Raw genomic sequence first — 24,973 nt, forward strand, 5'->3', positions numbered from 1 at the left:
ACGACCAAGGATTAATAATATTGACGTGTTTAAGCAAACAGACAGTCCACCGCCGGACTGTCTAACTAATTTGAAGGCCCAAGTAGACAAATTATTATCGAGGCTGCACCGCCCCCCCGTTTCCTATGCGTACATTGTCAGTAGACCCCCCCCCATACGCAAGCGTACGCATTTGGGTTAACCCCCCATCCCCCCTCCATGCGTACGTACTAAATGGATGGCCCCTTACAACCCTCACTACAAAGGCAGAACCCTCACGTCACGCGATCTACGTAACGCTGTTGAGACATCAAAGTAAAAAGGACGTCATGATGAACAAGGGATTATAACCTTGAAATGAAATAAGTCTGTGTCACCGCGCCCTTACTAATTGCACGCGAATTGATGCAATGAATATCACGTCGCGGTCTGCTTTTTGTTTGCAAGCTTCAGATTTACGTCCTTGGAAGGGCAAATGGTGAGTCTATTATAAAACCCACAGTGTGGTTTGCATTTCAGTGATAAGGGGAGTTTTAACAGAGGCAATGTGTCCCGTGTGTGTGTGTGTGTAGACCTATCCGAAATCTCAATTTGCATTGGTTTGGTGATGTGACAAAAGACACAAAATTCTATAAAAATATATCTCTCTTTCTCAAGTGTGACAGAGTAGAAACCGGCGTGTGTTTTGCATGTATCACACGGCGCGGTGTGATTGTAAATGTTTTCTGGACCAACTTGTAAAACATACCCTGAGCGTTAACCAAGTGAAGCTCATACTGCCTTTAACATAAATTGTGAAAACACTTTTATACATGTTTTTTAAAGATATGTATAAAATACAGTTCTGTATATTAGAGTATTTGTTGATGAAGGTTCTTGCTCTGTGATGTCCAAACTTGTTTTGAATTTATTTTGTATTGCTATCGTTTGGCTTTCAAGAGCCCACAAGGAGCCATGCTGAACTCACTCTGAATCCAGTCGAGACTCGACACCTTTGCCAGTTCGGCTTTAATGACAATGGCTGTAAACAATGTAACAGAACCCCCTTGCATTGAAAGGGAATTCGCCACCCCTGGCAGTCACCACCCCTCTCCACTTAAGAAACCCAGCAAGAGCCCCTTGCAGCCAAACCAACAAGGAAACTGCTGCATGTAGGGTTCTGTACTTTTCCTGCGATAACTGTGAATCTATGTCAGACGAAAATATTGTTCTTGGTGACTTTTTTATTGAGATGGCAGTTATTACCATCATTATTGCTGCGTATTATTTTAAACGATCGTTCACAAATAAAGTAAATAAAGTCCCACGCCGCGTGGCGCTGTGAACGGAGCCGCCCGGGTCGAGAATCTGCGGAGTTCAAATCCCCGTCGGGGTGGGCGTCCACTCGGTCCATCATCCTTCCCGTGGTCGGCGAAATCGGGCACGGCTTTGTGGGAAGTCAACAGCGGTCATTTTCTAGAGAGAGCGGTGCCCCGTTACGGTCTTGTGAGATTTCCACCGCGGGCTTGGGGAAGCCGACAGAGATGAGCACCGCCACCGAACGCTTGGCTCGCGAACGGACAGCGGCGACGCTCGGTGTGAGCGCCCAGTGGCTCGAGGGGCCCTGGAGGCATGACACCATTCATGTGGTGCACCAAAAAATCACCTCGATTTCAGATTCTTATATATATAAATTGTAATTCTAATAACACTATGAGCATAATGTTAACAGTGTAATTAGTCCATTGCTTTAATTACATCGCACAAAACTGTGCACGACGTAATGACGTTACATTGCTTGCTCACGCATACACCGTGTGGAGTCGGGCGAGGCACCCACAAAGGGTGTCTGCTCAGGCCTCCTCCCAGCCGGGCGGGCACCACCGCCATTGCCCGGCCCTGCGATCACCACTGCCGTTGCCCGGCCCCGCGATCACGCCTCTCCGATCTCCACCACGTCCTGGTGGACACCCTTCTTGGCGTGGGCCACCACCCCGTTGGCCAGGGTGATGGTCTCCAGGTGCGAGTTCCTCTTGTTCTGCTCCACCTCGCTCAGCAGCGCCGCGCCGGCACCGCCGCCGCCGGCGGACTTGCCGGGCGCTTCTCCTCCGGCGAACCTCTCCGGCCGTCGCCGCCCCTCCGGCGTCCTCGAGCGACTGCGTCCCCTCTCGCCGTCGCCCTTCCGCTGGCCGGGGGGCGCCCCGCCGCCCCCCTCGCTCGCCGACGCGCCCACCCCCCGCCTCTTCCGCCGGCCGCTCCAGCCGCTCCCCGCGCCGGAGGGGCGCTCCGAGCCGCGCCGGCAAACGCGGCCGCAGTAGCGCGCCAGCAGGTAGACCAGCTCGGCCAGGTTGAGCAGCAGGCAGACGGCTGACACGGCCAGCATGAAGATGGTGAAGATGGTCTTCTCGGTGGGGCGCGACACGAAGCAGTCCACGACGTTGGGGCAGGGAGACGCGTCGCACTTGATGAGCCGCGGCATCGTGACGCCGCTGTAGACGAAGTAGAACGCGTAGAGGAAGGAGCACTCGAAGGCGACGCGGAAGAGCACGCTCACCACGTACGTGCACAGCAGCGGGCCGTCGATGGGCGGCTTCCGCACCGCGACGTCGTCGTAGGGCCGCCCGCACCGCCGCGCCTTCCGCTTGGCCCGGCGGTGGCGGTGAGCGACGTGCATGGCCACGAGCAGCGCCGGCGTCGACACGAAGATGAGCTGCAGGGCCCAGAGGCGCACATGCGAGATGGGGAAGTGGTGGTCGTAGCACACGTTCTGGCAGCCCGGCTGCAGCGTGTTGCACACGAAGTCGGACTGTTCGTCGCCCCACACGCTCTCGGCCGCCACCACCAGCACCATGATGCGGAAGATGAAGAGCACGGAGAGCCACACGCGGCCGATGGACGTTGAGTAGCGGTTAGCGCCGCTCAGCACCTCGTAGAGGCCGGCCCAGTTCATGGCGCCCGCCGGCCTCGTCTTGTCGCCAGGTGCTGAGCGAAGGGGCTTGGGTTGGTGAATTTACTCGGTTACACTCCCTCCCGTTCCCTGCTCAAAGACAGAAATGGAGATAAACGAGTTCAGGAGTTTTTCATCTGTCGCGCTCGGGGATACGTCGAGTCATCGATTCACATAGATTTTCACGCATTCACGACACGTGCATCGAACAAGGGGTGTGATAAACGACTGTTTAAACTTTAATCATGTGCCAAGTCATCATCGTGTGTCACCCCCAATCCAGGGAATGACAGTCGCGCATTTCCCATCTCGTCCTGCCCTCTGTTTTGGTGTCACATGCCGCACTGCGTCTGTCCTTGTGAACCAAACCACTTCATTACCTCTAGAGCAGTGGTTCTTAACCTGGGGTGCACGCACCCCTTGGGGGTGCGAGAAATGGCGAGATGTTTTTAGAAGGTAAATCATCCAAACACAAATTAAGCACGGGCACCTAAGTACAACTTACTTCGTTTCATCAAACCCTCCATGTATTTATTAACATTGTACATGTTTGTACTAATTGAGAGCCAAAGGGGTGCGAGGCTGCAGTAAAGGTTAAGAATCACTGATCTCGACTAAGGGAGCACGCAACACTGCAATAGCGAGACACGCACATTTGAGAAACAATACAAACGAGACCAAAAGGACCGATTACTGAATCGGATCGTGAACTTGAATTCTAACAACATGATCCCTCGTCACATGACCAGTTGGCCGGCGGTGGCTCTACTGCACGTGGCCTGGTCGTGCAGAACCGTGGAGGCAGCGGGTGTTGGTGGATAACACAAATGTTGTGAAACTTCCTTCCCGCGGGCTACGGGGAGGTTGCCGTACTCTGGCTCGTCAGGAGAAAGCGGTACAGCAAACGTGGACTCCATCTATTTAGATTTTTCATACTTTCATACTTAGATACTGGCAAAAAAAGGTCCCGTGATATGTGGATGCCATCTATTCCATTTGCATGGAATAGAGCGTTGCCCCTTCACACACGTGGGTTTTCTCTAGGTGCTCCAGTTTCCTCCCACGGACGATAACTTAATATAAAGAGGACCATGTTCTTTGGGTCTTTCGGTAAAGCCACGTAGATAGAAAAAAAATAACAATATCACGACGTTTCCATCGCACCTGAAGACGATTGCTTGTGTTTTGATTGCAACGTTTCGATCGCAACACAAGCAATCATCTTCAGGTGGAGACGATTGCTTGTGGTGCGATCGAAACGTCGTGATATTCTTATTTTTTTGATTATTTTTTTCTATCTACGTGGCTTTACCTGAAGACCCAAAGAATATGAATTCCTGCAGTCACGAAAGCTTTAAGTCAAGATAAAGAGGACTGCAGAGTTTGGGCAAGTGTTGGTAGTGGCGGCTCACTGTATGGCTGCTGCCGTCCCACTTCTCTGTGGTTTCTCGCACCTGACTCATTGTTTCTCTGCAGAATCAGAATATTTGTTTTATACTGGAGGAATACGATGAGCTATGAAGCTCTTTTTCACAGATGTGAGCAACAACGATCGTGCACTGCTCCGGGTGTTGCGCTGGGCGCGTGTTCCTTCAGTGCAGGAGCAAACGCGCCGGGGGACCTTCAATCGCGGCCAGGTCTCGGGCAGTGGTGGTTGGGGCAGCCTTTGTAGCGCCGACTCCCCGCCAATACGAGGCGACGGTGGCAGTGGCGGTGCACGAGAGGGGTGAGCCGGGTTCGCGGGAGAGGAGGGTGGAGGATGGTGAGCGCGCTCCGCTGTGTGGGGTCGGCCTGGCCTCTGTGCCCGCTACAAGCGCCCTCCGGCCCTTTCCGAGACACGCAGCGCTGAGATCCGCGCAAAAGCGAGGGGCAATTACGTCCCCTCTGCCCTCCGCCAAACAACAAACACAACAACAAACACGAGTGGACGGAAAGTTTTGCGTAAATTCTTGAAGCCCAATTGTGAATGCTGGGGAATGGGGTGGGGTGGAAGGGAATTGCAGAGGACATGAACTGCTGCTTCCAAGGCGCATGGCCAATAGGTACAGCGAGGGGTTGAATTCACCCGGAGCTGTCCGGGGCAGAGCTCTGGAAAATCTTTCCTTAGTGGGAGTTAGGTTGTGCGCAAGGGGGTTATATGTATGTATCTTGAACTTCTTTCGGACATTACGTAGCCAACCATGGTTATTGGAGGTGATGGGCAGGGGGTGGTTAATATTCCATAAGAAATTAAGCCTCCAGTACAACTGTCTATCCACTCCTGGATGAAGGCCTCGGCCACACTGTATCGGTTATTGGAAGTTGTTTGACCATACTTCACCGCACTGGCATGTGTGAGTTGGCAGTGAAGAAGCCCCTGTTGTTGTCGGCTCCAATCGAGGTGTGGTCGGTTGTGTGGGGGCCCAGAGGGCCAAGTGGCAGGGGACACAGGGCAGCCAGCCGGGATCGTGGCCGGGTCATTAAATCCTGAAACTAAACTAATGTTTTATTTTACCAGGTAAGGCCACTAACCTGTATAGGTCTTTTTCAGAAGCGACCTGGCGATCACAAATGATAGCTCAACGAAGTGGCTTATCACGTGGAAATGTAGAGCAGTCAAATACTCTAAACGCGTGATGTTGATTCTAAATGTGGAAATAAAAGCCGGAGGACCCGGAGAAAAAAATCCACACGACCACGAAGAGAGACACGCAAACTCCAAACATACAGGCGTCGTCAGGGTTGGCATCGAACCCACAACCTCCTCCATACCAGGCCAAGTAGCATCTCACCACTGCGGCACCCGACACAACGACCTTCCAATATCAGGAAGCCACTAAAGCTATGCACTTTTAAATCATCTACACTGGAAACTATTTCTTTAGAACTTTGTTGTGTTTAGTTTGTTGTCCTTCCCCCGCACCTCCGATTAGCACGGTCGGTTATGTACGACGCAAAAAAAGTTCAACGTACAGTACATGCATGGTCAAACAAGGACGAGTTTGCTCCGGGGTCAATCTGACCCTGGCCACGCTCCAGGGTCAATGGGGTTGGAGCGGGGCCCACTGTTGGCGCTACCCCGGGCCCCGCCGTCACGGCGCACGGCTCGACCCCCCAGCCTCCTGCCGACTCTAAGCTGGTGGCGCGACTTTCCACGTGAAGCTGCCTGGTTGCGAACGTTGCTGCAGGCAGAGCCACTAACGGCGTTGATTGGCTGGAATTGACCAGGCAGGCGGGAATGTGGTGGTTCATTTTCTTGATGGGAGCGCTCAACAAAGATGGCTCCAAGCCAGTAATTCTCACCCAGAATGTTCATAAGCAGCCTTACTCGCGAAATCTGAATAAAGTCCAGCGTCTTTGTCGCCATTATATAAAATAATGCCATGAATTGTTTCGGATTTTTAATCCACTTTGCTGTTAATAAATTCCGAAATAAACGATTGTATAGTTGTGTGCACGATGAAAGTATCAAAATAGCGACACAAAGTGTTGATTTAATTTATAAAAAAATATATACATATGAACCTATATTGTATATTTTTGGGCTATAACTTTAATCCGATCTCATGTGTACTGCTATGTACACTTTGTTGAATTCAGCAATGATTATAACTTATTAAAAACCACTATGCAGTATATCGCTTACAGACGGATGTAAACCCCACTATATTAACCTGTACCGTTATTTTTCTCCACTGCAACTTCAATACAATCTACATAATTCAACATAACTGTTATGTAGATTAAGATATCATACATACATGAACGATGGTGAACATTTTACATTCATCTATGGAACCCTTTTTTCAAGAAAAGGCTGTACCAATATTATTGCCAGAAAGGGCAAAGTATTTACTTATTTTTACTATCTTAATACAGTCCTGTCAAAAAATTGTCCCGTAGATGGAACTGCATACCCGAGCTATCCATGCTGCGGCGACTGCATTGCCCTTGTACTGTCCGCCTTTTGGCGTTTTGTGCTCGATGGCACTGGTGGTGAAACGATGCTGTGAAGGAAGCCGTTTCCGGTGTAGGCCAATCAGTTTTAAGGGCAAGGCATGCATTGTTATCAAACACGTTCGTTTGCATGTTTTACCACAAGCACGTGTGGTTAAGGCAGACTTCATGCCTTGTGATGGGTGTCTGTTTGGTGTTTGTTTATCTGGGCACCTCCTCTATAATTCATAATCAAGGTTTTTGGGTTACATCGCGTTATTTATAAATGTGTCGCAACTCTCCACCACCTGACACGGCCAATCAGTAAAAAATGCGTCACGTTGACAAAAGACAAAATAGTTCACTACTTTAGCCCACCGGTGTGTTGAAGAGTGGATCCACAACATTCACAAATCGTATAATTACCACTTTACATACAGTTGTATTTTCCCAGTATTATATTAACATAACTCATTTAAGTCACAATCAAACATAATAAATAACACATTGTTAATCCACTGCTATCAATGCCTTCCCTACGCCGTGTCCGTCATGGGAGGTGGTTTGACCATCACTATCACCACTCTGGTCAGTGTGTGTTCAGGACGGGTTCAGATGTCACTCCACCCACCGACCTTCGCCATAGCCTGGAATTCGAACTCGCATAGCTAGCTATTGTAGCAGAGTGCACTCACCAGAATGCCCACGGCTGCATCACGCAGTGAGAAGTTATCCTGCTGAAATGAATAAATAAATGTGCTTCACATCATAAGTAGGGCGACGTGCTCACACGGACCTTTGTGACGACCGTTCAAGAGAAACCGCAAGGACACGGCGGGCTTTATCGCAAATTAAATAAATGCGTCAGTGTAGCTTGGAAATTGGATGCCCATTTTGTTGGCCCATTGTGAATGATACGGTTCCATTACATGATGGCGGTTAACTAAGTAACACTTTTAATTATGACTGAAATCCTCTCAGAAGGAATAACAGTCTTATCCAGTCCAATGTTCTCATGCACATACTGGCCAACAGGGAAGAGTTAAAACAACACGTTGCTTAATTTCTTTGACAGAAAATGAACGGCTAAAGCGGATTATAAACTCCCAGATCCAAGAGGTGGGAAAACGCCGCAGTTAGAATTAAATCCAGGTCGTCGCGATCCAAGAAGCGACGATCTTACAAAGGAGGTTAGCGGCAGGTGAAGGTGCAGCCCTGCAATTGCTCGCTCACATCACTGCTGGGAGAAGGGCCTTCACCACTAGAGGGAGCTCTAGGAGAGGCCCATCCAGAGGGTATTTGGCATACTCTTCCATACTGGCCAGATGTCTTGGAAGAGGTGGGATTACCCTAATTTGATCCCACCGCACACAGCCTGCTGATTGGCTGGGTGTGGTGCACCCGTTTGTCCGACTAAGTGGACAACAGAGGTGGCGGGAATCAAGAATTGTGCACCACTGTTCCAACACGGTGGCTAGGAGATGTTAACTCCCTTGCCTCGTAGGCAGGAGGTCGTGAGTTCAATCTCAACCCCGACCCTGACGCCTGTATATATGGAGTGTGCGTGTGTGTCTCCCTGCGCCTACGTCCTCCGGTTTTTCCCTCCACATTTATAATCAACACGCGTTTAGAGTATTTGGCAGCGAAACATTTGCGCATGAGAAGCCACTTTGTTGAGCTATGATTCGTGGCAAGGTCCCTTCTGAAAAATAACTATATAGCTCAGTGGGCCTTACCTACTAAAATAATTAATAGTTTAGATGTATCATCTAGATTTGAAGTTTTCGTGACTGCAGGGATCCATACTCTTTGGTTCTTTCAGTAAAGTCACGTAGGTAGAAAATAAAATAAATCACGACGTTTCGATTGCAACACAAGCAATCATCATCAGGTGGGAAAACCTATATAACCTCTTACCACGGCATCTCTCTCCCACTTCAGCAAAAAAAAATCTTGCTGTGGTTTTCCCACTTGATGATGATTGCTTGTGTTGCAATTGAAACGTCGTGATTTAATTTAATTTATACCCACGTGACTTTACCTAAAGAACCGAAGAGTTTATATGTCGAGTTTTAATAGTCGTGCCACAAGAGTTCGTGCTAGATTATAGCCACCCGACTCTAACCACCACAGCCAATCACAGCCACGACCACCACCACCACAGTCAACGCATCACCTGCCTCCCACCCCCACCACGACCAGCTGCACCACCACCACCAAGAGGCATCCACGAGGTGCCCACAAACAGCACTTGCCTCTCTGGAGCTTCATCTTGCCGTTTCTCGCAACACAGAAACGTGTTTGAAGCGATTCAAACACGTCCCTCTCTCAGCTTTGCAGGAAGTCTAGAATATTTGCTCAAAATTAGCGTGCAAATTTTTCGAGTCGATATGCAAATATGAACCGGTTTGAACCGGTTTTCAGTAAGCGGGGAACCGAATCTTCCAACGCCATATTGAATAATTCCAACCGTAACCGATTTAATCAGTTCCAAATTAAAACCACACCCGAAACCCAATCGCTTCGACTCCCTTGGCGACTGCCTCTCCCATCATCTCGCTCGGAGTGTCGACATTGAAAGGGATGTCCGCAAAACGAGGTCTGCGGGGGGCCTCCAATGGGCCACCGCTGGTGTGGGGAAGCCTTCATCCAGCAGTGGATGGGCACAGGAGCTGAACATGCAGTCATGGACACAGCTCGCGTGGTGCACAGAATCGACCATTGCACCCTCGTTAAGCGGCAACTGAATCAAGCACGCCGGAAATGTTCTGTATTGTCGAACTTCTTTCGCACCGCACGTAGCCAACCGCGCTAATCGGAGGTGTGGGGGAAGGATAGCGAACTCAACACAAAAAGTTGTCAAGAATCGAGGCGATTTTAAAGTGCATAGCTCCAGTGGCTTCCTAATACAATCTCTGTTCGATGGATACTCGGATAGCCAAAATCCGCTGCGAGGATGAGCGGCGTTTGCGTGATGGTTGATGTTCCTTGGCGAGATCAGCCAGGTGCTGTTGTGTGGGCCATTCGTTGCCAGCACTTTGTGCGTAATGAGTGCCATCTGGTGGACGACTCAGGCACCTTAGTTGCTATGAAGGTCCATTACTCGAAACATCACCTCATATACAGTACTTCTTATTGACTAGTTTATTGTTACCTTGCTGAGATGTTTGTTGGCATTAACAGCAACGCAGCCCACCTCCAGAATGTGAGCTGTGTGTGAAGTTCCACCAGAGATTTTTTTTCAATATATAAACATCACCTTGAGTGCGAAGATAAATATATAGGGGACACGTGCAGGACAAGTCCATGGCGAGACGGGATGATGGTGATTATGGTCGAGACGAGCGATGACAGAGACCCACGTTGGCTCGAATTCCTTCTGGCCAATGATGGCAGCGAGAATATCTCGTGCCCTTCCTGGTTATTGCAGACAGGATTCCTTGCGAAAGGTTTCTGTTAGGTTTTTTAACATCTTAACGCCTATTTTATTGCCAGAAAGGGTAAAACCTATTCTTCTTATATTGGCTACTGGCAAGGGAGGCCCCATCATGAGGTGGCAGCACGATACGCGCAACGATTCAAACATTTCCTCTAGCGCACTCGAACAAAATATCGGACCGTAGTTTCCGACTTTACCCCTGAGCAAAAACATGTTGTGCCTTACCTTAGAATTTGTTTTCTAACCCTACCAATACGGTCAAATGTCGTGTGCCGCAACTTCGCACCCTTCCGTCCCTGGCCCCACCACCTCGCTCTGCGTGTCGCCCATTGCCTCGAAGCGTTGCGAGTGGCAACTCCATCACTGCCAACACCACAGGGTGACACCACCATCACTACAGAGTGGCACCACCATCACCACAGGGTGGCACCACCATCACCACAGGGTGGCACCACCATCACCGCCATCACTGCCACCACCACAAGGTGGCACCACCACAGAGTGGCAACTCCATCACTGCCATCACCACAGGGTGGCACCACCATCACCACAACCACTGCCAACACCACAGGGTGGCACCACCATCACCGCCATCACTGCCACCACCACAAGGTGGCACCACAAGGTGGCACCACCACAGAGTGGCAACTCCATCACTGTCACCACCACAGGGTGGCACCACCATCACCATCATCACCACAGGGTGGCACCACCATCACCGGGGAGCTGGACATGACAGTGCTGGCTGCTGCTGCTGCACAAGCCGCGGTGGACAATAAACAATCTCACGCGGAGGCTTTCGCGACCATTCTCAACCGGAATACAGATTGTGAATGTTGTGGCTTGGCTCTCCAACACACCGGTTAGTGCTGAACTCGCGACGAATCGGCACGTTCTGTTGACGTGACAACCCTCACTAGTTGGCTGTGTCGGGTGGTGGCGGGTTTAACGACACATTTATAGATTTACGCGTTCTAACCCACAACAAACTGTATTATGGATAAGAGACAACTCAACAGGTACATAATTATAGATTTGAAGCTTTCGTGACTGCAAGGATCCATACTCTTAGGTTTTTTCGGTAAAGTCACGTAGGTAAAAAATTAAAATTAGTAAAAGTAAAATAAAAATCACGACGTTTCGGAGGCAACACAAGCTTCCGTCTTCAGGTGGAACCGTCACAGCACGACAGCTGTATCAAGTGAGAGAAATTCCAAGAAAACAGTCCTTGTGTATGACAACTCTCCTCGACAACACTGTTCGTGATGGGCAAATATACTTAATCTGTGACGTTTCGGGAAGTGGCCCTTCTCCATAGCGCACACGAAACAGAGGCGAGAGCTACAGAGTGACTCACCAAGGAGCCCGGGGAGAATTCCATGTCGTGTTTTCTGATTACAAGTTTATTTTTAAATAAGCGTAAAATTAGTTACTGAATCGTAGCTCTTGAGTAACAGCCACATCCTTCAAAACTCACAAAGTGTTTACTACTAAATAAACTCATTTATATTAAAGAGACATTTTAAATTCAACGGTTTATACTTAACTTGACTCCTGTGTTTGTCGTGGTCAAATCTTGTAATCAACGTTTAGTCAACTTCCTGTTGGCCAATCAATTCCAAATTTTTGCCCACGTACTCAGATGCATGCCGGGATCAAAATCGGAATAAACTAATCAATTGATAGTCTCTTTCAAAGCAATTAGCATTTTGTGTGGACGGCTTATTAATTAAATGTGTATTTGTTTAGGTCAAAACGCCGCGGTCCCTAAACTCAGGAATCGCCTCGACCAATGAGCAGGCGCCGCGTGTCCCTCGTCATCAAGATGGCGGCCACTTCCCCTTGGCCAATCGAGTTACAGTATTTAGTTTTTAGTGCACTTAAGAATAAACCCGCTGTTAAAAAATAACGTTCTTTAAGGAGTTTATTTTTACAAATGTTGCTGGCACAATGCAATGGGAATACACTATTCACGTCCTACCATCAAGTATGGACATGCAGGTCCTGAAGGAGCTCCCAACATGAAACTTCGGACACCGTGCCAAGCCACATCACTGCTGACAGAGCAGGGGCTTGCCGTGTCCTCCACAGACCCCCCACCCCCACGGGCGTCTTCACGTCCACGGCAAGCAATGACGATGCAGAAAATCAGCTGGTTCTTTAAAATGCGATTAGCTTAGTCACTGGCGCCTTATAACAGGGAGTTTTCTTAACCAGACCCATTAAAAGGGACTCTAAAAACCACCCTCTATAAAATGAATACCTTTGATGGAACAGCCAATGTCTCTGAGGTCTTGAGAACAAATATTCTCAAGAGTGAGGACGCAGACGAAACGTCACGTCTGCCATCCCCCCTAAACAAACGTCTCGTTTCCCAGGTGCTCCCGCACACCGCCGCCATTCCCCAAGCCCTGCGTGGCTCTTGTCTTGCACTCGTGCTGTGGAAGGCGTCCAGGGGTGCGTTGCAGACAACGCTGCGTTGCAAGCGCAGCCCTGCGATTGCTTGCTGCTGGCTGAAGGGCCTCCGCTTAGAGGACTGGAGAGCCCCTGGCCAGACGTTCTGGTCAGGGGCTGTCCACGCCGGCCACACGTTTGAGAAGAGGTGTGAGGACCCACACTTCACCTCGCCACGCACGTGACTGCCCGAGATACTAACTGTGGCGGTACCCATTAATACCGCCCTGTGTACAGAGGCGGTCACTGGCACCTGTGGGTCCAGCTGTCGCACCTGGAGGTTAAATTGGACCAGCGAGCGGTGTGCTTCACCATTACAGCAAAGCCGCATCCTACGTTCATCTAGCTCGGACATTGGATAGCAATCATTCACAGTCCTTTGTCAATCCACTGCTCGATTAATTCCTCCCCATGCCATGTTGGTTTGGGAATTCTTTGACCATGCTCAACCAATGGTGGCCATTCTGCGAATAGACTTGGCCCTATCTAATGAATGGGGAATTTCCACCAGTTAGCTCAAGGGCCGCGAGCAGGAGATGAAAACCATCCCAAAGAACCTTTACAGCAATGTATGCATGCTGAACATCTTTCACACCGTTTGTAGCCAACCGTGCTAATCGGAGAGGTACCGTGGAAGGACAACAAACTAAACACAAACAACAGTTCTCAAAAAATGAGTTTTCAATCTAGATTTTAAAGTGCATAGCTCCAGTGGCGTCCTAATACTGGAAGGAAGTGGTACAGATGGCCACAAAAGCGTAATGATGCGTTTAAAAAAAACCCCCGGCTATATGCACTCAAATATCTACTGCTCGATGAAGGCTTTCTTCCCTGAGTTGGGAGTCTTCAGGAGCACGTTTGTGACCTGGGCTGGAGAAACTAAACCACGGTATCAGCGATGGGGTAAATCGGCTGTCATGCTCCATCAAAATTACAGCACCACAATTATAGCTACTGTGTTGGTAATATCCCATGCGGGCCTGCCCAAAGATCAACCCACAAGTCCACTCGACAACAAACTTATAGTAACGTTTACCTCCCCATAATCCACGAACTGGGTTTCCGATCATCGGAACGAGACATTAACCCCACTTATAATACTGGAGCATTCCTGGGGACCAGATCACCCAAAATGCACCTAATCCCGTCAGGTGTCGAAATACATTGGCATTTAGCCCCTGAACATATTGCCATCACCGCAAGCAGAGACAACAGAAAGCGGGGTTTTTTCAACGTGACACCATCGTCGGATGCAGACTGCCATCAACGCCAGTATGTGTGCTCACTGTTTCTTTAGTGCATTTGGTCAGAAGAACATAGTAGACGTCAATATTTGTTCTGGTCAAGAATGGGCTACGCTTTTAAAAGAGGCGTTTGATATTTTATCCATCCTATCGATTCTCACAAACTCATTAACTTAAAAAAACCAGCACTTATTCAAGTAAATACAATTCCTACCGGAAACTTGATTGTTTTACTTTATAAATAATAAAAAATAAACTGACCTCCGTTGGTTCGGTGTCCCTGCATACAAGTATGTTCAAGCCCGTCGGTATATTTACTTTCCAGGCCAATATTTTCCAGTGGCATTTGTTTAAGCAAGCAAACCTCTGAGCTGGCTTCGACCTTCTCTGGGTCTTATGAGCACAGTTATGCTTTGTTGAAATGTCAAAAACGGTCCACAGGTTTGCTTGCTTAAACAAATGCCACTGGATAATACTGGTCTGGAAAGATATCCGGCTGATGGTCTAAAATTCTAAATAATGTGAATGTGGAGACAGAACGGTGGTCGATTTATATATGTAATTATTTAGACATGTAATTATTTACATGTCATTATTTATGCTCCAGAATGAGACTGTTGATTCAAAACATAGGCTGACAACACAACAGTTTGAAGCACGAATACACCACACACGTGCCCTTGTGGAAAATTCATTATCCGGTGATGATGCTGCTGCTGATGCTGCGTTGGCAGTGGTGTACAGTCACAATTAACAAAAAAACACTCTCTTTGTTTTTTTCGGTAAAGTCACGTAAGTAAAAAAATTAAAAAATGTAACTCACGACGTTTCGGAAGCAACACAAGCCTCCGTCATCAGGTCCAACTCCTCCAGTAAAATTGCTGTAGTGTATATATACGCATCAGGTGTAACTGTTCCAGTAAAATTGCTGTAGCTACTGGAGCAGTTACACCTGATGACGGAGGCTTGTGTTGCTTCCGAAACGTTGCGAGTTAATTTATTTTAATTTTTTACCTACGTGACTTTACCGAAAAAACCAAAGAGTATGAATCCTTGCAGTCACGAAAACTTAAAATCTAGAAAAAACAAAACACTCAACACATTTGTCATTAACACTCTAGACTTAACATTAAAAAATCATAACATAGGCAATGTCCCGGGCAGCAATGGTCCTTCGTCATGTGCTATGAAAAAGGGCCATTGCCCGAAACGTCATATATTGGCAGTGCTATTGACAAGCACGTTGAGTTTTGCTTTGTTCTATGTCGAAAATATAAATGTTTACTCAATGGCCTCCCCTCTCTCTCTCACTCAGTTTGGCATAAAGAACAACTGATGAACCTGCATTGAAGACTCCCTGGCTGCACAGACAGCCAGTCAATAATCCTCAAGCCACTCCATGATCAGTGAATTGATCATAATTTGCAGTGTGTTACAGTTGCGTTTAAAACCATTTCAGCCCTTTGTTAATCCATTGCTGGATGAAGGCCATGGGATTGTTTTGACCATACTTTGTCGAGTTGAAGTTGGAGGGAGGCCCAGGACCGATGCATTTATGACTTGCCACGGGAATAATTAGCCATGGCCGGTAATCAAACTTAGATAGGCGCGTTCATTGCGCAGTGCGCAAATTGCAGTGCCACAGCACCGCACACACGTGATAACTATGCAACATGAGACGCATTTTCTAACTGCACCGTGAGAAATGCTCTCAGCTTAATGAGATTAATGAGTGTGACAACCTATCAATTACACCACCTCTCAGTGCAGGTCTAACCCAAATCCATCACACCACCTCCCTGTAGAAGTCTAACCCTAACCCATCACACCACCTCTCTGTGGGGAAATTCCTGTCGTTGTCCAAAGCATTGATAGTACTATTTTCCCATACATTACAGAATATCCCTGACTCAACTCTCCTCCCTGTGGTGCGCCACAGGTAAAACGTCGCTGTGTTATAGAAACAGCTGCTGGCCGTGGTGAAGCAGCCACATTGCGCCGTCCACAATCATAGATTCAAGCGCTTTACTCGAACTGGGTGCTACTCGTGGCACAGGTAAGGGAGTATCTTGCGTTATTATCGCAGGATACACCCTTGGACCCTCCTAGTATGCAGTGAGCATTGGCACTTCGATTAATGAATTCACAGCACGTGCACAGAGGAGGTATCTAAAACAATGGCACGCCGAGATGCTGGTGAACGCCTCGTGGGACTCTGCCGCATCTCAATGCCGTGGGAAATTAAAGAATCGCCAAGCTGCGACTGTGGCATAGCCCCAACCCTTAAACGCAGCACCGCACACCCTGGCGGCATCGCTGCAATCTGTACAGCGTCTACCGCAGCTTTGGATTGCTTGAAAGACCTTAACGTTCTCCACAAACTGTTGCCTCCCAAACACCACAGTGGTGGCGCCGCGAGGCACATTGCAGCACGTGATGATTTTTTGTTATTTGAACTTTGTAACACGCTGCCGAACAGTACTCTATCCGTTTGTTCTCGAAGAGAGAGAACATCTGTGCAGCGCGAGGAGGAACCACATTCAAGTGGGGAGGCAGCCAAGCGGTGAGCCGGTGCCAACAATTACCCAATTAACGCATTCCGATGATGTACGTGTACGTAGTCCGTTTTTCTTCTGATTCCGTTCCGATGACGTACGTAGACATCGTCCGGAGGGCGTGTGGCCAGTTTGGCGCCAGTTATCGCAGAGTTTGGCGGTCGTGTCGCTACAGTTTTCTGTGGTGAGTACGAGGTTGTTAAAAACAGCGGCGCCACTCTCTAAATAAAATTAACGCTAACCGCTTATGTGTTCTGAGATTCAACAGTGAATGGGACACCCACCCTGCACCTTACAGTCGTCTCGGAACGCGAACGGGTTAATGAGTGTTGAAACATGTGGGAGGGGGCAACACTCTATTCCACGCAGATGGAACAGCTGGAGATGAATCCACGTTTTCCCCCGTAACGCATTCTCCTGGCAAGCCAGGGTATGGCTCCTCTTCGGAGCCCACGGAGGGAGAGGGAGTTCCACAACATCTGTCCGGCGAGACCCACCAACCCTCGCTGCCTCTACAGGCTGGATTACAGGCAGGCAGACATTTGCATAACTCCCGCCGTCACCCCCTTGCACCGCTTCCCCCTTTAGTTCCACAACCACCTCCCCACACATCTCCCTGCGCTTTGCGGTGCAGCGCGCAGCAACCCATCATCTCGAGTGAAAACGCATTTCTGTAGAACTGCTTTTTGTGTTTAGTTTGCTCCCCCCCCTCCCCACCTCTGATTAGCGCAGCGTGAAACAAGGACAATGTACGCAGTACGTACGTCAGATTTTTTTTCCCCGTGTATATTCCTGCATCGCAGAGTGAATGTTAAATGCACGTGGAATTACAACTCGAATCAGAGCAATTCGCAATTTTTTTTTGCGCTAGATCGCCGTAAGTAAAATGTGTGTCGTACACCATTCTCCACCTTACACAGCCCGATTAATCGATACTAAAGGTTTCTTTGGGGTTAGATTGCGTAAATATAAATGTGTATTTAACCCGCCGCCACCATCCGAAATGCAAAGAGACCCATAGAGATACACAGTGACCCATAGAGACACAGATATACATAGATGCTCATAGCGATACACAGTGACCAATGGACATAGATGCATACACAGTGACCCATAGAGATACACAGCGACCCAGAGACGCAGAGATGTACACTGAAGGCAAGCCAGAGTACACTTGTGGCCAAGCAACTGGAGCGATGGACCTGTTGGTAAACCACTGCGGTATTCCAAGCTCCTTCAACAGAGGAGTGACGACAAAACGACAACAACTCTCTTCTGAAGCCCTCTCGTCTGGCCATCAGACCTCGACATTGCCATCAAGTTACTTAACATATATTGGCATGCGCAAGAATAGCATTGAAAACGCTGGTTTACAATTTTTTAGACGCCGTCTGCTTCAGAGACTAATTGTGCTGTTTATTATGGATTTTTACGTGTTGAATTAAAATATGACAAAACAACTGATTGCCTACATTTTACGTCTATGTATATTGTGTAGATAGTAGAGTTTACTAATACATTGTAAACCTAGGTTTTTTCATGAGTTTATGGTTTCTTTACATGATAACATGTCACCTGTCCTGTTCACGTAACACTTTACAAATCAGCAAAAGGGTTATATAAATAAGATGTATTATGAAACAAAAGCAAACAACTATTATGTATTCGTAACTACATAGTTTAGTCCTTATTCAGTGTCTACTCGGCACATCTTGGCTTGTCTCTTGTATTCATTAAGTGGAGCATCTCTTGTCACTGTCCAGCGATAGTCTGCAAGCATTGATGGGCTCCATTTGTCCTCATAGCGTTTCTCCATTGTTGCAATCTCCTGGTGACATCGCTCGCCACGCTCGTCGCTCACTGCTCCGCAGTTCGGTAGGAAAACATCTAGATGATGAGAGTGCAAACACATGTATCTTGAGTGACATGTTTCCTTGAGGAGGTTTTCCACCAACTCCCTGTAGTTGTCTGCCTTGTTGTTTCCGAGAAAATGTGTTGCCACTAACTGGAAAGCTTTCCATGCCCTCTTTTTCTTGCCACGCAGTGCACTGTCATATGCATCATCTCGAAGAAGTTCACGAATCTGAGGACCAACAGGGACACCTTCCTTTATCTTAACCTTGGCAAATTTCCACGAAAATACTTGAAAGCTGCTTGTGTTTTGTCCATGGCTTTGACAAAGTTCTTCATCAGACCCAGCTTGATGTGTAAGGGTGGTAACAAAATCTTCCTTGATTCAATAAGTGGTGGATGCTGAAGACTTTTCCTCCCAGGCTCCAATGACTGTCTGAGTGGCCAGTCGATCTTGATGTAGTGGGAATCTCTCGCGCGACTATCCCATTCGCAGAGAAAACAGCAGAGAAAACAACATTCAGACTCTGTCGCCTCGACGGACCTGGTTTTCACCTGAGGACGGCTGCTTGCGTTGTGGCCGAAACGTCGTGAGAATTGTTTTATTATGTTTTATTTTTATTATTTTATTACTTCCCTTCTACGTGACTTTACCGAAAGAACCAAGAAGAAAACAGCAGTACTTTGTGTATCCAGTCTGCAGACCAATCAAGAGAGCAACAATCTTCAAATCGCCACAAAGCTACCACTGATGTTGGTCATAGTGTATGCACCCCAAAAGTTGTTTCATGTTGCCATAGGTTTCCTTCATATGGACTGCATGACCAACTCGAATTGATGGCAATACATTTCCATTACGCAGCAAAACAACTTTAAGACTCATCTTCGATGAATCAATGAACAGTCTCCACTCATCTGGATCATGAACGATGTTGAGGGCTGCCATCACACCATTGATGTTGTTGCAGGCTACAAAATCACCTTCCATGAAGAAGAATGGGACAGGATCTTTTTGACGGTCACGGAACATGGAAACCCTAACATCACCTGCCAGAAGATTCCATTGCTGCAGCCTGGAGCCCAACAGCTCTGCCTTGCTCTTGGGTAGTTCCAAATCCCTGACAAGGTCTTTCAGTTCACCTTGTGTTATGAGGTGTGGTTCAGAGGAGGAGGATGGGAGAAAATCTGGGTCATGTGACCTTGATGGTTCAGGACCAGAAGTGTAATCCTCTTCCTCGTCTGACTCAAGTGAGAATGATTCTGGTGCATCAGGAACCGGCAGTCATCCGTGGGGTAACGGGCGTGTAGCTGATGGAATTTTTGGATAATGCACAGTCCATGCTGAAGTAACAATTGCTGATGTGATCTGTTGGCTCTCTCCAAATCATTGGCACTGCAAAAGGCATCGATTTCCTTTTCCTGTTCAACCACTAGCGAAGATGTGTTGCAGCATATGTGTGGGGCCCACATCTTGTCTTGATCTCCAATTTTGCAGCCAAAATTAAGGTAAAAGGCTTTCTTAACCATAGTGGTTATACTGCGCTTTTGTAATGCAAAAGTCACTTCACCAAAAACATAGCAGAAGTTATCTGCTTTGTTCACACAGGTACGAGGCATCTCTGGTCACTTTAGCAAAGCAGAAATGTGTCCCTTTGGAAAATTAAACACTGACAAATAAGAGAGCATGACACTGTATGATTTCTAGAGCTGATATAGGGCAATTTGTTCAGCAGAGGGATGTAAGCCTCGTTAATATTGCATAATCCATGACTTCTAGGAATAACATGATGCAACTCATCATGTATGATGCAATACCAGGTTCAGATTTTTGTAATTCATTTTTTGTTCAAAAATCAAGTACTGTCCAAACCCAGTCATTGATTTATTCACAGATCCAGTCAAAGATGTATTTTAGTCATTTCTGGTTTAAATTGAGATCCCTTGCCTTTATAACTCACTTATCCTCTGCCATTCCCAAGTCACGGGTCGTATATACTCACCCAGTAGCATAGCTTGAAAACTAGAGCCAATCAGCAATTTTAAGCATCATTTTCATTCTCAGTGACCCAGAATTAGAAAAGTTGGACTACATTTATTTTGGAAGCATTTAGGCTGTAGACCAGTGTAATCATTTGGGTCGTTTTTTGTTACAGCCATGAAAGTGTTCACACTTCGAGTATATATCAAGTTTTCATGTATAATGAATACGTAGACATGCATATTAATGCTTGTATAGTGAACATAATCAAAATATCAGGTCGAGTTACAAGATAGACATTGTTGTTTAATCTCTGCTGCAAGTAATTGGTGATTTTGTTTGTATCAAGACACATACAATATACGTGTACGCACATTTAGTCTACACTAAACACACACACTCGGCATAATGATCTATTGTATGTTTCCAAGACCACACAGAAGCGTTGAAGCACAGACGACACAAGCCAGCCAGAGTCGTCTGCGCTCCTTGAACTCTCAACTCACGAATCTCTCCCGTCGTGGCAGGCAATTGGCTCCGAGACGTATCGCTGTCACACGCAAGAATAGCTTTGCATTAAAAAAAATTAATAATTACTTAAGCCCCTGCGTTAATCCGCTAGTGAAGCTGGGAGCCGTCAGGACCGGTTCTGATCATCAACTCGCCACGGATGTTCGCCTCGGCTGAGAAGCTGGCGTCCACAGCACAGTCCACGAACCCCAGTCTCCACCACTCCACTCACCCACCAACACTGCACTCGGCTATGAACCAGAAGAGCTGTGTACAGCACCGTCGGCGTTCATAGACACAATTGCTACCAATCTGTGGTCATCAATAGTGGTTACCAGATGGACGTACTGGCTTCTGCCATGCCAACGTGGAATTTCCACCAGAGATGAGAACCGCCCAAGGCTCGTTTGAGTATGCAAGCAACACACACAAAGTACTGTACTCTACCCACACACATGTCCATACACTACTACACTCTACACACACACATGCCTACACACTACTACACTCTACCCACACACATGTCCATACACTACTACACTCTACACACACACATGTCCATACACTACTACACTCTACACACACACACATGTCCATACACTACTAGACTCTACACACACACGTCCATACACACTACTACACTCTACACACACACATGCCTACACACTACTAGACTCTACACACACACATGTCCATACACTACTAGACTCTACACACACACATGTCCATACACTACTAGACTCTACACACACACATGTCCATACACTACTAGACTCTACACACACACATGTCCATACACACTACTACACTCTACACACACACATGCCTACACACTACTACACTCTACACACACACATGCCTACACACTACTAGACTCTACACACACACATGTCCATACACTACTAGACTCTACACACACACATGTCCATACACTACTACACTCTACACACACACATGCCTACACACTACTACACTCTACACACACACATGACCATACACTACTAGACTCTACACACACACATGCCTACACACTACTACACTCTACACACACACATGCCTACACACTACTACACTCTACACACACACATGCCTATACACTACTACACTCTACACACACACATGTCCATACACTACTAGACTCTACACACACACATGCCTACACACTACTACACTCTACATACACACATGCCTACACACTACTACACTCTACACACACATATGCCTACACACTACTACACTCTACACACACACATGCCTACACACTACTACACTCTACCCACACACATGCCTATACACTACTACACTCTACACACACATGCCCATACACTACTACACTCTACACACACACATGCCTATACACTACTACACTCTACCCACACACATGCCTATACACTACTACACTCTACACACACACATGTCCATACACTACTAGACTCTACACACACACATGCCTACACACTACTACACTCTACCCACACACATGCCTACACACTACTACACTCTACACACACATGCCCATACACTACTAGACTCTACACACACACATGCCTACACACTACTACACTCTACCCACACACATGCCTATACACTACTACACTCTACCCACACACATGCCTATACACTACTACACTCTACACACACATGCCCATACACTACTATACTCTACACACACACATGCCTACACACTACTACACTCTACCCACACACATGCCTATACACTACTACACTCTACACACACACATGTCCATACACTACTAGACTCTACACACACACATGCCTACACACTACTACACTCTACACACACACATGCCTACACACTACTACACTCTACACACACACATGCCTACACACTACTACACTCTACACACACACATGCCTACACACTACTACACTCTACCCACACACATGCCTATACACTACTACACTCTACACACACATGCCCATACACTACTACACTCTACACACACACATGCCTATACACTACTACACTCCGCACACACACATGGCCTATACATGACGCAAAGACCACTAGTCACTGACACAAAACAAACTCAACACAATCGTCAATAATAAAGGAAATGTATTGTGTACATGATAGACGACGTTTCAAGTGATGACCCTTCTTCACGTCATATAGAGAGGCCAGAGAACGGTAAAGTGGATAACAGTTGGAGACATCAGTCCATATACCATGGGGCGTGATTAGAATGAATTGATAACACATGTTTACTGAATAAAACCTAACAATTACAGATCCACGTGCATCATTCAATTGGCACCGTATTCTCTCCTTACCCCACTTATTCACTCACCCCACTCACCCCACCAACTCACTCACCCCACCAACTCACTCACCCCACTCACCCACTCACCCCACTCACTCACCCACTCACCCCACTCACTCACCCACTCACCCCACTCACTCACCCCACTCACTCACTCACCCCACTCACTCACCCCACTCACTCACTCCACTCACTCTCCCCACTCACTCTCCCCACTCACTCTCCCCACTCACTCTCCCCACTCACTCTCCCCACTCACTCTCCCCACTCACTCTCCCCACTCACTCACCCCACTCACTCACTCACTCACCCCACTCACCCCACTCGGGGCCCTGGAGCGTGGCTCACATGGCAGCGGTAGTGCGGGCAGAGTCCCACGGCTCCGCGACTTTCATCCGCAGCACGCAGCTCCACTCAGCTCCACGCAACTCCACGCAGCTCCACTCAGCTCCACGCAGCTCCACTCAGCTCCACGCAGCTCCACTCAGCTCCACGCAGCTCCACGCAGCTCCACTCAGCTCCACGCAGCTCCACTCAGCTCCACGCAGCTCCACGCAGCTCCACTCAGCTCCACGCAGCTCCACTCAGCTCCACGCAGCTCCACTCAGCTCCACGCAGCTCCACTCAGCTCCACTCAGCTCCACGCAGCTCCACTCAGCTCCACGCAGCTCCACTCAGCTCCACGCAGCTCCACGCAGCTCCACTCAGCGCGGGCACCATCCCGCGTCCGTCCCTACGTGGAGCAACAGGCACCGCCGCCGAGTCAATAGCGCAGGGCGCAGGATCATCGTCTCACTCACCCCACGGGCGAATGGGTGAGTGGGGGGGAGGGTGGCGGTGTAAGTGGAGAGAGAGAGGTGGGGAGTTGTGGGGATGTGGCCACGAACGCCTCCAGGTGTCTCCGCATCAGAGGCGCGCCCCAAATACAGCCACGCGTCTACGTCATGCGTAGAGAGAGGCCTACTCATGTGGCGGTCGTGGTGGTGGTCGAGGTGGTGGAGGTGGTGGTCGAGGTGGTGGTGCTCGTGGTGGTGGTGGTGGTGGTCGAGGTGGTGGTGGTGGTCGTGGTGGTGCTGGTGGTGGTACTGGTGGTGGTCGTGTTGGTGGTGGTACTGGTGGTGGTGGTGGTGCTCGTGGTGGTGGTCGAGGTGGTGGTGGTCGAGGTGGTGGTGGTCGAGGTGGTGGTGGTGGTCGAGGTGGTGGTGGTGCTGATGTCCTAGCAGCTTCTTCAGGGTGCTGTCTGAAGTGTTTCATTCCTTGGCTTTCGTTCCGTCACTGTTCCTGACCATTCTCCCTATTTGAGCAAGTTTTGCCTGCTGGCTGGAGACGTACGTGTTGCTAGTTTAAGAATGTTCAACGCCTTTCTTAGCATATACTGGTGAACATTGGCGTATTGGTGCATTTTGTATACTTGTGTGTACTGTAATGGTGTTTATTCATATATGTATCGATAGATCAGTGCACTTGTGCATAACGGCTCAGTGTAAGTGATGGCGTAGAGCAGAGTTGGTGTAGAGCAGAGTTGGTGTAGAGCAGTGTTGGTGTAGAGCAGTGTTGGTGGAAAGCAGAGTTGATGTAGAGTAGAGTTGGTGTAGAGCAGAGTTGATGTAGAGCAGAGTTGGTGTAGAGTAGAGTTGGTGTAGAGTAGAGTTGGTGTAGAGTAGAGTTGGTGTAGAGTAGAGTTGGTGTAGAGCAGTGTTGGTGGAAAGCAGAGTTGATGTAGAGTAGAGTTGGTGTAGAGCAGAGTTGATGTAGAGCAGAGTTGGTGTAGAGTAGAGTTGGTGTAGAGTAGAGTTGGTGTAGAGTAGAGTTGGTGTAGAGTAGAGTTGGTGTAGAG

At 48.1% G+C, this 24,973-nt stretch overlaps 1 protein-coding gene across 6 annotated transcripts; it reads right to left on the minus strand.

Moving 5' to 3' along the window:
* Positions 1 to 176: 176 nt before the first annotated feature.
* On the minus strand, positions 177 to 23,976 carry LOC133353306 (gap junction beta-2 protein-like). 6 transcript variants are annotated; one of them, XR_009756365.1, is made up of 3 exons: positions 23,456 to 23,967; positions 1,771 to 2,995; positions 177 to 1,582 (listed from the first exon to the last, which is right to left on the minus strand). XR_009756365.1 is itself a non-coding variant. In XM_061569458.1 (3 exons), exon 3 carries the CDS (start codon positions 2,906 to 2,908, stop codon positions 1,892 to 1,894), a length of 1,017 nt encoding a protein of 338 aa, XP_061425442.1. In that variant the 5' UTR covers positions 2,909 to 2,995; positions 10,485 to 10,622; positions 11,617 to 11,963; the 3' UTR covers positions 178 to 1,891. The 6 variants fall into 6 exon arrangements, 5 of the variants coding, with proteins under 5 accessions (XP_061425442.1, XP_061425449.1, XP_061425433.1 ...); XM_061569458.1 differs by lacking the exon at positions 23,456 to 23,967 and adding exons at positions 10,485 to 10,622; positions 11,617 to 11,963 and having other exon boundaries at positions 178 to 2,995; XM_061569465.1 differs by having other exon boundaries at positions 178 to 2,995; positions 23,937 to 23,976.
* Positions 23,977 to 24,973: the final 997 nt, after the last annotated feature.

The sequence above is a fragment of the Lethenteron reissneri genome, chromosome 6, assembly GCF_015708825.2.
Source record: "Lethenteron reissneri isolate LAM-NWPU_2019-01 chromosome 6, ASM1570882v1, whole genome shotgun sequence".
Lineage (NCBI taxonomy): Eukaryota > Metazoa > Chordata > Hyperoartia > Petromyzontiformes > Petromyzontidae > Lethenteron > Lethenteron reissneri.

Coding starts and splice junctions, on each gene's coding strand:
- LOC133353306 (XM_061569465.1), bottom strand. CDS start 2,908: ATGAACTGGGCCGGCCTCTACGAGGTGCTGAGCGGCGCTAACCGCTAC.